The 15,221-nt window shown below is 36.4% G+C and overlaps 1 protein-coding gene across 3 annotated transcripts in view; it reads right to left on the reverse strand.

The window, feature by feature from the left end:
- Positions 1-15,221, reverse strand: part of CHD1 (chromodomain helicase DNA binding protein 1) — a 55,182-nt gene that overhangs the window by 18,501 nt on the left and 21,460 nt on the right. For 2 of the 3 annotated variants that reach the window (XM_066339027.1, XM_066339025.1), the window contains exons 5-19: positions 14,505-14,572; positions 13,143-13,292; positions 12,568-12,839; positions 9,962-10,187; positions 9,008-9,108; positions 8,579-8,757; positions 7,421-7,548; positions 6,624-6,840; positions 5,927-6,016; positions 4,873-5,063; positions 3,577-3,765; positions 3,057-3,219; positions 2,485-2,637; positions 1,928-1,999; positions 51-200 (exon numbers count right to left, since the gene is read on the reverse strand). In XM_066339027.1, the coding sequence (XP_066195124.1) occupies positions 51-200; positions 1,928-1,999; positions 2,485-2,637; positions 3,057-3,219; positions 3,577-3,765; positions 4,873-5,063; positions 5,927-6,016; positions 6,624-6,840; positions 7,421-7,548; positions 8,579-8,757; positions 9,008-9,108; positions 9,962-10,187; positions 12,568-12,839; positions 13,143-13,292; positions 14,505-14,572 (2,349 nt within the window). The remainder of the gene's footprint in view (positions 1-50; positions 201-1,927; positions 2,000-2,484; positions 2,638-3,056; positions 3,220-3,576; positions 3,766-4,872; positions 5,064-5,926; positions 6,017-6,623; positions 6,841-7,420; positions 7,549-8,578; positions 8,758-9,007; positions 9,109-9,961; positions 10,188-12,567; positions 12,840-13,142; positions 13,293-14,504; positions 14,573-15,221) is intronic. The other variant, XM_066339026.1, reaches the window with a different exon arrangement.

The following is a 15,221-nucleotide window of genomic DNA, read 5'->3' on the forward strand; positions in this document are numbered from 1 at the left end:
GATGTACAGAACTGTCCTTCAAGTCTGGAACTTAAACTGAGTGTGTTTACCTGTTTCTTCTGTCCAATTCTATGTGCTCTAGCCTGTGCTTGCAGATCATTCTGTGGATTCCAGTCAGAATCAAATATAACCACAGTATCAGCAGATGCCAAGTTGATACCTAATCCTCCAGCTCTGGTAGACAGTAAAAAGCAGAAGTCCTGGAATTATAAAGTAGGAAATAGTTTTATATACAATACTTGAATATTTCTAAAGGAATCAACTTTATGCAGTATGTAGTGCAGACTACTAAATCATATACTACCAAATCTGCAATTGATCCATGCTTAAAGCTTTTTTAAATATAAAGCAAATGCTGATTAGCAATTTATTTCATAAAGTTACTGACTTCTCAACAGTTTAAAGGAAGCAGTATCCTAGATAAGGATCACTGAGCAAGACATCCCAAAAAAACAAGACTGGCCAAAAAAATACCGAATCTTACTGTCAAAGCCTTTAATGTTACAAAAGCACTCTCCCATCCTTCCTGCCCCAAGCCCTGCAAGACTAAACAGTCATGTCAGAGCAGGGAAAGCACTTGAGCCTATGCATAACTCTTTAAGAGACAGAAGCAAAAATCTTCCAAGTTCAATGCTGTCCAGCATATTGATGAAAAATATGAAAATGGGTAAACAGCAAGGAGAAAAAACCCTGTAGGCATCATAAAATTATTGAATCAGTCTTTCATAACTATGAAAGACTGCAGAAGGATACTGAGACATGCAAAAAACCAAAATATTAAATCCAACCTAAAGTAAAGCAGGCTAAAAAACCCCAAGCAAACCAAATTTTCAGTACAGTCACATGAAACAGCAACCGTTACAATAAGGAAAATAGTCCTGATAATTGTGATAAAGATTTCCAGATAGCCCTTAGCTCAGTAATATAAAAACTCTGCAAAATCTCCTCCAAAATATTAGGAAATAAAAAATATAACTGAGAGCATTCTTTTTCCTGCTGTATAAATGCAGAGTCTGCCTCAATTTTAGAAACGCGTGGCTTAAATTCTTCTTTATCTCAGAAAATGTATCGTGTAACTGCTAAGATTTCAGAAATGTCTAACATTTCTGATGTCTGATTTCACAATGTCTATTGAAGAAATCTGAAAGAGTTAGCTTTTGTACCTTCTCCCTCCACAAAGTAGACAAGCTCAGCAGCAACTAACAAATGCTATCTTCAAACAAACAAACAAAACAAACCCAAACAAACAAAACAAAACAAAAAAACCCAAACCAAACAAACTAAACCCCAAAATCAATGACCAACCAACCTCCCCTACCCCAAATCTGAGAGTGTAGGACGAACTATTTAAACCGATTCAAAGACACAGAATGACTTGCATAATAAGAGTGCTAAATAAGAAACAAATATTCCAGTTCAGAATCTAAGGAATAGTAACAGATGGCTACATACTCGCAGGTTGCTCACAAAGAATTATTAGAAGTCAATACTTTACTATTTCTTCCATGACATGTAACAGGTGGCAACAAATGAAGATAACAAGAATTGTACTTGAAACAAGTAAAAATATGGTTGTTCGTGCAAGGATATATGAATTTAGTTCTGCCCATTGCCAAAGGATTTTTGAATGCTAACTGCTTAAGTTCAGCACTCTTGTAAACATTATTAAATTCTAGAGGAACAAAGCCAGGGTTAAAATTCTGCAGCATTTATAGAGCAATCAGCTACCATTTTCCTAACTTGTGTTTTCTACTTAACCTCTTCTTAAAAAAAAAGATTATACAAAACTTCTACTTTAGACAGTAGCAATGAATTTCCAAACTTATTGATATACTCCTCACTTTTTTAAGTCCTCCTTTTTTGTGCAATGTCTTTTCCTACTTCTTGGGAAAAATAAAACTCTATTCTCAGAAAAAAAACCCCATACCTCTGATCCTTCTGCATTAAAATGATCCAGTGCTTGTTTCCTCAATTCCCCTTTTATTGATCCATCAAGTCTCTAAAAAGATTGAGAACTACAGTTAAAAAGTATTTTATACTATACTGAGTATCAGAGCAACTTCAACTGTCAGCTGCCAAAACTATTATGTGAAGGGAAAAAACCAAAATAAACAGCTCACATTAATTATTAATTCATCTATTTCACTTCAAAATAACATTCGTCATAGAGCCAGTCACTTTCTAGAAATAGAAGAAGACATTTTCTTCCACATTCTTTTAATCAAAGGGGTAAAGGTCACATAATCACATATCTGAAAGGGACTGCTGAGGGTCATCTTGTCTAAATCCTTCACTCAGACAGGGACAGCTAAAGCATGCTGCCCAAGGTCATGTCCAAGTAGCTTTCGGACCTCAGCAAGAGACAGAAATTTCATAACCTCTACATAACGTGTTCCAGTGCTCTGACACCCTCATAGTAAAGAAAAAAAAAATCATATTCAAGATCAAAGCTTCTTAGCTGCTATTACCACCAAGTTTTTTTACCTGAAATGGGAATTGACGGTATTTCAGATACTCTGCCAGGATGTCCAGCATCCTTACCATCTGTGAGAATATCAGGACTCTGTTGCCACGTTCTCGCAGACGAATCAGTAGCTTGTCAAGAAGGATTAGTTTCCCGCTGCTACGTATTAAATGCTACAAAACCCAAGAAACATACATTGCAAAATAAATTAATCTCAACACTACCACACACTGGGGTATGTTGGACATCCACCTGAGGTTAGCTTTTCTTTCTATTACTGTGGGCAGAAGAATAAAAGGCCAACTCTGCCTTAAAAGTCCTGAAGAATTTTAGAGTTTAAAACATCCATACAATAATATGTAATTAAAACTGTGCATATTTATTTACTCAGTTCTGTGTCAATTATTCAGTTCCAATTATGAATCAAAAAATACTTCACCATAAAAACACAAGATGTACACTTTGTGGAAAACCTTTATTCCCTTAATACACTTCAATAAGAAATAATAAATTGCCAAGGCACTACAAAATTCTGTGAAAACTACAGACCTAAAACCTCTTTTCTTTTTTTTTAATTAAAAAGTGACATTACCTGTAAGGCCTCCTGTTTATTATAGAATTCATTATCATCTGGTGGTTTAATGAGGTAGCAATGGTTGCAACACTTCTTGAGTTCCATCATGATGTTCAAAAAGCCTGAGGTACTGCCTTTTGAACCTTTGCTAAGGGCTTTATAATTCCTGGTTAAAATCCACCTATGAAATAAGATGTACAATATTAGTAACTTCTAATCATATGTGGGAGTAACACAGATGTAAGCCGTCAAAATAGGAACAAGCTAAAGAAAAAAAGCATTTCCCAGAAGATGCTTCTCTCAAGCTAAAGAAAAAGCATCTCTCAATAACCCAAACAAAAGAAACAACATGACTAGACATTAGAGATATGGAATTCCTGAGCCCTTGCTTCACAGAATTTTACTGCTGTGAAACCTTATACTGTAGGGTACATGAAGAAGCCTCAACTTCCATACAGTACACAAATCACTGTAATTCAGTAAAATGTGCATAGATACATCACTGAAACAGCAGAATATAGAAAGAGTTGGTACATACTTGTAGTATTGCTTCTGCAATGCACTCATTTCCATCCTCAGAATTTGCTCAACTTTAGCAGGTAAAGACTTTTCTACATCTTTTTTCACTCTTCTCAGCAGAAATGGTTCAAGTTCTTTGTGAAGACTCGCATAACCATACTCTCTCCCTTTGCCATGCTCCTCTTCAAAATCTTCCCATGAGGAAAACCTTCAACATAAAAAAGTGTAAGCCCAAAAGAATGACAAGCTGTGAACGACCTGATGAAGCAAAATTCAGGAAGAAAGGCAACACAGACACAGAACACAGATACATATACCACAAAGACACATATATATTCAGATTTCTTCCCCACTCCCTTCTCTTCTGTCCAATTTCTGAAATTTCACCTCCCAAGAAATTCCAGATATTGTGCTTGTTTGTAAATAGAAGAATGGAATTTTCCAGAAACGTCTACAGAATTAAAACTTCTGACTCCACGATGGAAATGCAACGTTTTTCTTTTTCTGCAAGGACACTTGTCTAAATGGTTGAAGAAAACTCCATTACTATATTTTATCAAGACATCATAAAAGCCAGCTTCATGTCTAGAAGGTGTGCAAGAGAACGAGAATATACTTAAAATGTGTCTAGCAGCTGGTATGGTTTAGGTGATGTGTAGCTTGTCTGACTTGGAGACTGGAGAATAGACGTGGAGAATGGAGTTTATGATTAAACAAATGCGCAGTGGCTACCCAACCTCAGTGGATTTGCTTGTAATGTTCTGAGAAAGTCAGTATAATCAATCCATAGCTCAAATTAAAAAGAGCTATGGTGCTTGGCATTTACAAGATGTCTGACAGCAACATGTTTTCACATGAGCTCTAGTTCACCTTATATTTACACAAGTTACTACAAAATCAGGTTAATGCAATAAGCTTACCATATGCAAAACATATGGGAAAACCAGTTATCTGATTGAACTACTGGGTATTTGGCATCTTCGATGCAAATTTGTTTTTATTAGTAGTACTAACACAAGAAAGATTCCATTGTTTTTTCCCCAAAGCAAAACTATATGATTTTTCTCTTAGGCTAAGATGAAACCTTTTTGGTTCAGGGTCAGGTTCTGACCCATACATCAATCCATCACTGCTAAAATGGGAAAAGGGGACATCTGCTACCAACATTACTTACCTAAAGCCAAATGAAAAAATACATGCATGTCCTTTATGTAGGATATTTAAGCTACCTTTCGGTACAATTCCCTACTTCTTCTGATTCTCACTTTACTACACTACTTTTCCATAATAAACCTAATAAAAAACTCTTTCTTACTTTTCTGGCATGATGAAGTGCAGCAAAGACCAAAGCTCTTTGAGAGAGTTTTGCAGAGGCGTTCCAGTAATAAGAAGACGATGGTTAGACTTAAAGTCTATTAAAGTTTTGTACAGAAGAGAGTCATCATTTTTCAAACGATGAGCTTCATCAACTCCAATGAATGCCCAATTCAGACCACCAAGGAATGACTTGGAAAAAAAGAGGAGAAGGGGGGAAACATTACTCAAATTAACACATTACATGATTTCTCACATTATATAATCAATCTATAAACGAAATCACTTCTTGGTTTATTTTAATAAAATAACAGCAGTATGTTTTTAGTACTGATTATGGCTTTTACATTTGCCAGGTTCAATGAAAAGCTGTGTAGTCATCCTAAGAAAGCATAAATTAAATTTATTATTTTTTAAAATTCCCAGAAGTCTGACCCACATTTTTCAACATGGCAGGAAAAAAATATAATTATTGACTTCTTCCCATACAAACAAATGAAGTACAGCCAAGTGCTTCTTCAATTTCCACATACTGATAAGATGACACACAGTAACTCTGTGTGTTATCACTACAGAGCCAGAACACATACTACTGTATGCACAATATAACAGAAAAACTATATGTGATTTCCTAGTTTCCATATTTCTAATATTATTTTGTATCATATTTGGGACTAAGGATTGGGTCCTCCTTCAGTTCCTTGATGGTGGTCTGCAAAGAAGTAGAGCATGAAGCTGGGAGGAGATCATCACAGTAATGAAAATCTCAAGTAAACTGAAGGAAATTAAATGTTATCCATGTTATCCACCTCACTAAATGGGAAAAGGCTGAAAGCCTCACCGTACATATGTAAAATCCAGAAGCGCTTAAAATAAGAAAAGGCCCCCTCAGAAACACAAACCAAAACCCCATACTACACACTGTCATACTTTTAAAAACAAAAACTATCAGACTATCCATAAATTTAATGGGCCACAAATCAAATACACGCAAGTCTAAAGAGAATTATATATTGGGGAAATTATTTTTATCTCCCCATAGAAAGGCAAATTACCTTATCCTTCAGCAAAATTTCATATGTTGTTAAGAGTATGTTAAATTTCAATCGTTTGGTCTGTGGATGCATCCATTCATGAGTTCTTATCTACAAAAAGAAAAAAGTTAACTATAAGCTGAAGAAAAAAGGTCTTGCTGACTGGAATAAATTTAAATACTGCAACAATGTAGATAATTAACAGCATAAACCAATACGATAACAAAACAGAAGGACAACACACACACATAAATATATATATATAAACATATATTAGCATTCTATATTTTTATATCTATATAAACATTTTTTACATAAATATATACACATACATATCCATACAAGAACTTTTTACTTAAATGGGTAAGATTATTAACATTAACAAACCAACAACCTTTCAGGAAATAAGATAATGACTGGTTTTCTTACATAGTAATTTTCACTACAGCCACCTAAATAATCCCACGGCAGAAGATAGCTTGTTTTCAAATGCAAGACAGAATTTTTAATTCTGTTGACTATTAAGCAGAAAGGGTATCTCTCACACACAATGACATGAGATCAAAATCCAAGCTTTTGAATCACATTTTAAAGACACAGGGCTAAAGGAAATATTTGCCCAGTCCCAATCAAAATATTTGAGATACAGAGATTATAAGAATATGAAGTAGGTCTTGTTTATGTACAAGACTTGCCAATGACAAGGAGAAATACTCACCATATTTCTACTAGTTATGTCTCCTAAGTAAACTACAGCATTCATCTGAGGAGCCCAGGTTTGAATCTCTCTTTGCCAAGACGTCAAGGTAGAAAGTGGCACAACCAACAAGAAAGGCCCATACAATTGGTGCTCGTGAAACAGATAGTTCAGAAAAGAAATTGTTTGTATTGTTTTACCCAGACCCATTTCATCTGCGAGAATACAGCTATTCCCCCTAAAAAAAAAAAAAAAAAAAAAAAAGAAACAAAGCTATTTAGGGGAGGTGTGGAGATAAGGAAGGCTTGGATAAATAGAAATTACTATCTTTTGAGCATAAAACTCACTCATAGAAGTTTTCAAGTTTTTTGCTGCTATACATTTTGAAGAAATTAATTTACATTGTTTTTCCATAAAAAGATTTTCAACTCCTCTTACTTCCTTAAATTAACAAAAATGTTGCAAGTAGTCCTCCTGAGACTAATTTTAAAAGTTTAATACTAATGTTGATATTCCAGAAATGTTTGTTTGAGTTTTCTCATTTTAATGTTTTAGGTTTGCTGGTGGTTTTAAAACTATGACTTATTCCATTGAAACAAAAAGCAATGTAATAATGTATCTTAGCTGTTGTTTGTTGAGAATGGACATAGAATAGTAATTTTGGTACTACTTAGAGCAAAACCAGTCCCTTCAGACCTCTACTTAGAGCTTACACTTATGAAAATGTCCAACTTAAATAAAAACCTACCTAACAGAAAAAAATTCAAAACTTTACAAATGCCTGCAATTTACAAACAAACAAATTTCAGACTACTTACTTGCACCATGAGTGAGCAAGCCAATTCAACCCATTTAACTGATAATCTCTTAACTCTAAACTTTCGTGTCCTCCAATATAAGATGGTTGCTTCTTTAGTGCAACAAACCGCGGCCTTTGCTTTAGAACCTGTGAAATGTAAATTGATCACCTGTCAATGATTAAACTGTAACTGACTGAAATTACCAAAAACCTTCCTATAAAAAAGTAACAGCAGATATTTATCATGTCATCACCTCTACTTTTTATCCATCAATGTAAGAAAGGGCATATAAGAACACCAAGTAATTTGCAAGTTGAAACTGGTTTGATTGCTAATCTAATTGTCACAACATGATTGACATTAACTCACTCTAAGTTTTCTTTTAAAACAAACCCATTTCTGAATGCTAGCAAAAATGCAGGAGACTGGTATCTACAAAACCTACTCTCAGTAGCACTACTGTCCATCCATCCTACTATACATCTTTACTGGTATTCTGAAAAAGGTTCCAAAAATTTTCATAATATGTATTTGATATGCAGATTAAAAACAAAAACAGAAACTAAAAAAACCACCACATTTCTACCATTGCAATTGATGTGGGAGCTTGAACTTGGGCAGAAGCCAAGCTGCCACCCAACTGCTTACTCACTTCCCACCCCAGAGAGATGAGAGAGAAATGAAAAGGCAAAAGTGAGAAAAAAATTGTGGGTCAAAATAAAGAGTCTACTGGGTGAAGGGAAAGCACCCACCCAATCAAAACAAAAAACTCCCATAGAATAAAAACCACACAAATGACAGAATATGAAGCCACACATCAATTCACCAGCAGACTGATGACCAACAAATCTCCAGGCAACAGGCAGGCCCTGCTCAGCCTACTCAATTTATTATTGAGTAAGACATTAAATTGCACCAAGCACCTCTTTGGTTATCTGGGGTTCAGCTGTTACTGGTGTGCTCCCTCCCAGTCTACTCATGGTGGGGATGAAACAACAGGACACAGAGAAGGCACTGTACATGTGCTGTTCAGCAACAGGCAATATCTGTTACCAAAACCATTTAGGTCACAAATATAAACCACAGACTGCAGAGGCTGCTATGAAGAAAATTAACCCTATCCCAGTTCAGACCCAACACAACTGATTATCAATCCACTGCAAACTACCTACTCACCTTGCAGTCTTTAAAGGGAGTGGTCTTGGATTGATTTCTGCTGAAGTACTCATCAATGCGCGCCTGAAACTTTTTGGCAATGAGAGCTCCATCTTCCCAGCTACATTCAGAGTAAGGCAGACCCTGCCACTTACAATAGTAGTCTGGATAACCAGCAGCTGATTTCTGATTTGAATGAGCTGCAAAATTGCACCAGAGAACCGATCAGCATTTTACTTCTGTACTGTAGGAAAACATTCATATAGGTAATAATACAACAGGAGCTAGACCCATACAGACAGCCTGACAGCTCCTCTCTTTACCTGAATTTTTGATTTGGATTAAGAAGTTTGGATATCAATATTTCACATTTCTTAACTACCAATACAAGAGCATTGAGAACATACACAATCCCTGACATCGGTTTCTGTCCACAAGTTTGACACATACCAATTATTCTTTCCACTATCTGGTACTGTTTATGTAGATCATCTGTAAGCTCCTGCTGGCAGTTGTAATATTCCACATCTTCTGGAGAAGCATTTTTCAGCCTGGAGTGGGAGTTAATTTACAACACTTATTACACCATATACTTCTAAAACTAAGAAAATTCTACAGCTCTGAATGTAATCACCCCATGAATCTTGCCTGGAAAGCTTTTTTAAAGGAACAGCTTTAAAATCCCTACTTCAAAATGGCTGTGTCTGGCCTAAGTGCCTTACCATTAATGACTTTAACTATTTAGTGCTGAAAATAAGTATTTTCCATTAGTTGCTTGACTAGTACAACTGGTAGCTGTAGCAGCTGGGTCTCTGGATAAGCAGTACACTTCACAGGTTATTTTCATGGAATAGTAGCCAGGGTGGCTCACTCTGTAAGAGTCCATGATTAGTTGCTAAAAATCCCACCAGCATTCACTGATTATATTAAACACACTAATAAAACTGGACACCAAAGAAGTCACTATAAAATGTGTCTGTTTCTTCATGTTTTTATTAAGCTTCAACCTCAGGTTTCAGCAAAGAAAACTGAATTCTTCAAAGTAACCTGAAATGGGTACTACACCAGGAAAACACCAATCCCTGCAGCTACTCCTGAAGACTTAAATCAAAGTATAATGGAAAAAATTGCTAAAAGCTACAATTTATTATTCATTTTTAAACACTACCCACCTTGTTAAAACTCCTGTTATACCACACAAACACAGACACAAACGCATACACACACACACACACCAGATTCAGAAAATTATGTTACTGGAACATGTTAAAAGGGCTTTGGCTTTCAAAGTTTCTATCCTCCCATTGCACAGACACTCAAACTTAACCAGGTAACAGGTCTCAGAAACACAACAGAACACCTACAGTGTTCCAAAATAAGTATCATAAAAATAAAAAGATTCACCATCGTTTTGTTTCCTGATCCTTTTTCTTGTAATTATCAAGTTTCTTCATTCCTTTAACATTTTGTTGCTTCAGTGTTTCCTCAGTTTCCCAAGTGTTATGGATGTGTGACCAACCTTTCCATTTAATGAGATACTGTACTTCTGCCGGCTCCTTTGATTTTTCAAACCCAGCATTTGGGTCACCATCTGCCTCAACTGCATATATTGTGGTTGCAGCACCTGTGGCTGAGAAAGAAACCACATAATATGCCTTGAGTAAGTGTGCATTGTCATAAGTTAACCAGTCAGAAATGTAGTAAAGTAATTGGTGGTAATTTTAGACGAGCATATACTTCACTAATGTCTACTACACTCATGTCATTACTGTCTGAAAGACTATGATGCAGATATATTAACACATGCACAAGTAGTCAAGAGAATCAAAAAAGCAATCAAAACTTCTACACCTAACCTGCAGTATCTTATCCGTCCTCATAAGAATTTCATTTGTATTCCTGGTTTTTAAAGCAGTCAGCTCCACACTAACACTGCTTGTCATCTTTCTGCTACATTATTCCTATCTCTGAGCATAAAGAAGACATCTGATGTTATGTCTCATCAGCCTCAAGGTAAGAAAAACCTATTAACAGGGACACTATAAATCTTCTGCTTCCTAAACAAGTTAGTTGCTTGTCCTGCCTCTGTTATCTTACAAGGTAAAATTTATAAAGTACAAATTAAGTACAGACTGTACTGCAGCTGCAGCACACCAGCAATGAGGAAACAGGCTAATTTTGGTGAGGAGAGATTACAGAATCAAAGAATACTCTGAGCTGGGAGGGACCCACAAGGACCATGGAGTCTAACTATTAAGCCTGTATGGGGATCAAACCCATAACCATGACAATATCAGACCCAGCTCTAACAAGTGAGCTAATCTCAGTGGTATTGATAAGGAAATGAGACCAGCAAGCCGCTTGAGCAGGTGAAGTCACAGAGAGGCAACTCCAAAAAGCAGCAACATTATCCAGGCAGGAAGAATGAAAGAAGTTTAGTTCCTAAGGCTTTGACCATAGCAGTAACACTGTATACTGGAGCAGGATATGGGATAGCACAGGAGAGGGAATTTGAGAGAAAACAGAGTACAAGTTCTGAGAGGGGTCAATAACTTTAGACCATAGGTGTAATTAATGGAGGAAGGTAGTCCTGAAGTGCAAGGGGCTCCGCATTTCAGTAGGGTAATTTCATGTGTTTGTTTTTATAATTAAGAATCGCAGTATGGGAGAACTGGTTACTTGGGACAAGGAGCAGGCTGAGGTAATCAATAACTGTTTTGCCTCAGTCTTCACCAGCAAGTGAAGAGCACACCAGAGAGAAAAAGACAGGGAGGGAATGGGAGAAGGAAGAATCATCCACTCCAGGAAAAGATCACATTTGAGACAAATTAAGGAAACAGAAAGTGCACAAGTCCATGGAACTTGTTAAGATACAGGTCTCCTGAGGGAACTGGTGGAGGAAAAGAGCCACTACCATAATTTCTGAGGTCATGGTGGTCAGGGGAAGTTCACACTGACTGGAAAAAGAGAAATATGAACCCAATTTTTGAAAAATGGAAAAAAATGAAGACCCCAGGCTCTGGGGCCCCCACCATAAGAAGGATGTGGACTTGCTGGAGTACATCCAGAGCAGGCCACCAAAATGTTAAGAGAGCTGGAACACACCTATGGTATGAAAACAGGCTGAGAGTCAGGGGCATTATGCCAGGAGAATAAAAGGCTCTGGGGAGGCATTACACCTCCTTCTAGTACCTAAAGGAGGCTGCAAGAAGGCTGGAGAGGGACTTTAGACAAGGGCACGCAGTAACAGACAAGGGGTAAGGACTTTAAACTGAAGGAGAGTTGGTTTAGATTAGGTATTAGAAAGAATTCTTTGCTATGACCGGGGCGACCAGGGTGAGACATCGTAACTGGTTGCCCAGTTACAGAAACTGTTAATTTGCCATGCCTGGAAGTTAAGTGTTCAAGGTCAGGTTGGATGCATACCTGCCAATGGCAAAGGAGTTGGAATTGGCTGATCTTTGAGGTCCCTCCCAACCAAAACCATTCTATGAGTTTATGATTTTAACCTGCAGACTCAAATAGAAAGCAGAATTCTAGATATCACTGCAATTTTAGATGCACTTTTGTAGCCATTCCATACATTGTTATGTATGTGTACTGCAGTAACTGAAATCACGATGTCAGTGGTTCAGCCTTGCCAACACTGTCATTCAATGTTCATACTAGTCAGCTCTCCCATCCAGTCTACTTTCTCCACTGCACTGCACATAATTTGTACTGATCAAGTAACACTGAACTGTAAGGTGTCATAAAAATACGGCGTGCATTTATGAAATACAGAGCTATTTTCCACCTGATTTTTATTTTCTACTTAGGTATGCAATTTTTCTATATTTTATTCCACAACACTTAGATGGGAATAGAAGCATTCTTATGAATATGAAAGGTGAAACAGTATGACTTCTTTGTAACTTTAAAACTACTGCTCTTTAACCGAAAGCTGAGAATATGCATTGAAGTTGAACCAGGATCTTAAAAAGAATCCTAAAAACACTTTATAAAAGTACCTCCTTTGCGGCCAACTCGACTATCCATAAATTTCTCTATAGTTTCAAATTCATCTTCTTCAGGTTGTGGAACATCTTCTCCACAAACTTCTAGCAAATCATCAGAATCTGTCTTGGTTTCTTCAGCTTCTTTGTAACTAATGTTGACTGTTGCCTGGCGACGAGATCCCCTCTTATCATAATCATCATCCTCCTCCTCATCATCATCCTCCGATGAATCAAGCTGCCTCTTTTTTGGTCCTGCACTCTTTTTCCCACTTTTTGGCTTAATTCTTGAAGACAACAATGTATGATACAACAATGATGTTTTAACAGGGACAACAATAAATCTTCTCCATTATTTTCTGAATACATGTATTTAATGACTGTTCAATTACTCTGCTTTCATTTAAACCAGACAGGAAAAGGTATTCACTAGAACACATTATCATATTATCATACTATGTATATTAAAAAAAAAGATTGTTTCTTTTTCTTAGTAAGTGTTAGTGTTTTCAGTTGCATGTACAGTAGTAGTACATACCCAACTGCTTTTCAGAAATAGTTCCAGAGCATTCAAATGCCCAGCTTCTTACCTGGTTGGAGGCTTCCGGCTTTTAACCTTGTTTTTTGGCTCATAGTCAGATTCACTTTCTTCACAGCTGCTTTTCTCCCTGTCTTCCTCCGATTCAGAATCTGAACCAGTTCCCGATACTGACCCTGATCCTGACATTTGCCAGTCTTCACTGTACATGATGAAAGACAAAACAGTAATTTCATGCTGTTGCATTTTCTAGAACACTTATCCATCCATGAGAGATGTGCTGTAATTTCAAGACTCTTCACAGAAATAAAAATCTTGTAACAGTTATTTTAGTTGATGAGACAGAAAATTGCCCTCAGTGAGTATTAGGTAAGTAAAACAATGCCCAGTGGCATCAAAAGAATTTAGACTATGTTTTCTGTTCTCAAGAGGTAGATTTAAAATCTAAAATAACAACAAAAATCTGGATTCCTATATACATTTCAGCATGAAGAAATGAATTAACATGACATTGAGAAAACAAAGCACTTATTAACAAGTCTACCTGGAAAGATACATACTCATCTTAAGTTAGACATGTTCAAATCTTAAAGTCCTATCATACTGTATCCTGGAGAGTGCCACGTTGTCTACCGCCTGTGGTCTCTGTGGCCCATGTAAAGAATCAGTGACTTTGGCATGAGAATTGAAAAGTAACAGAGACAGATTTGAGAAACATAGAAAAACCTGACCTGCAGCAACTGGTGAGTGGCACTGACTCCCAAAAGCTCCCACTAAACTCTCACGTCAGTGCTTCGCAGCCAGGCAAGCTACCCTGAGTAAGACATTTGTGACTGAGTAGCAGGATTCCCTGGTTTCTCCCTAACTGAGATTTTGTACTTTGTGGCAGGAAAGATGAGGTACAGTATCCTTATTCAAACTCTGACTTTATACAGGAAAATTCAATCTTAATAGCTTAATTAACAATTTAATAAAGTTAATTAATATCAAAACTATAACTTTAAAGCATGTCCAAGGAAAGGAAAAAAGGAAACAAAAGCAACCCCAGAAAAATCCAAAAGAAAAGCCATCTAACATTAACTAAGGGATTCTACTTTGAATTTCCTTTAAGACAGCCTATTTAAGTAGTTTCCCACTTCCACAAGAACTGAAAAGTAAACTGCAACTAAGTATTTTAGAAATGAAAGCACTGATGAATGTTTTCAAATAATATTGCAGAGTCTTTTGCTGAGAAACTGGTGTGATAGAGATGACCATTAGAGAGTTTATTTTAAAATTAAAAAATTGAAAATGAAAGATCAAGACAAATTAAAAAGAGAACTTAAGCATTTCAGAGTGAGGAAATGGAGCATAAGCTACAAGCATCTGTCTCTATGATAAAAAATGTGTGCTATTACGTAGGAAAATATCTTACTCTTTATGTTTTTTCTTCTTGGTTTCACTGGATGAGTCATCTGCTGAATCTTCACTACTCGAGGAGTCCTGCAGGGGGAGGAAATAAATCAAAGCAAATTCATTATTACAAGAAGAATAAAGTACTTCTAACAAGTAGATTTTGAAAAGATAAATCACTTTCAAATTGAAGGCATATTATTCATGTTTTAACCTCTTCATGCCTTGTAGTTTAGGTGTTAAAATACTGCTGTTGTTTCTGTATTTATCCATCTATGAATACACTGTGCCAATAGCCCTCTGGAGAACACCACATAAAATCCCCAGCTTAAAAAATCAACACTGCGCCTGCATAAACACATAAACACCATGCAGAGTCATGGTGTAAGCTGCTCTACATTAACTAAGATGACATCTCTGTAAAAATCCTAATGAAACCTCCTACCCTCAAGAGCTTTTTCACCTGCCATATTTGCACACATTTAAAACACCAGTTTAAGAAATTTTGTGAACAGCATGTCCCTTCTTTCTTTAAAATAGAAAAAAACCAGGAATACACTTAAAGTTAAATTTTCTTAAGGCCAACCTCATTGTCTTAAATTTAGTATAGAGTAACTTTTAGCCTGAAAAGTATCCTTCTGGAAGAAAGTGCTTAACATTTATAAATATTCTAATGATACGTGATTAATTTTCCTGTTTAAAAGATGAGTGGCTAAATCAACCAAACGAGTATGACTAC

The sequence above is a fragment of the Sylvia atricapilla genome, chromosome Z (assembly GCF_009819655.1).
Source record: "Sylvia atricapilla isolate bSylAtr1 chromosome Z, bSylAtr1.pri, whole genome shotgun sequence".
In the NCBI taxonomy this organism is placed as follows: domain Eukaryota; kingdom Metazoa; phylum Chordata; class Aves; order Passeriformes; family Sylviidae; genus Sylvia; species Sylvia atricapilla.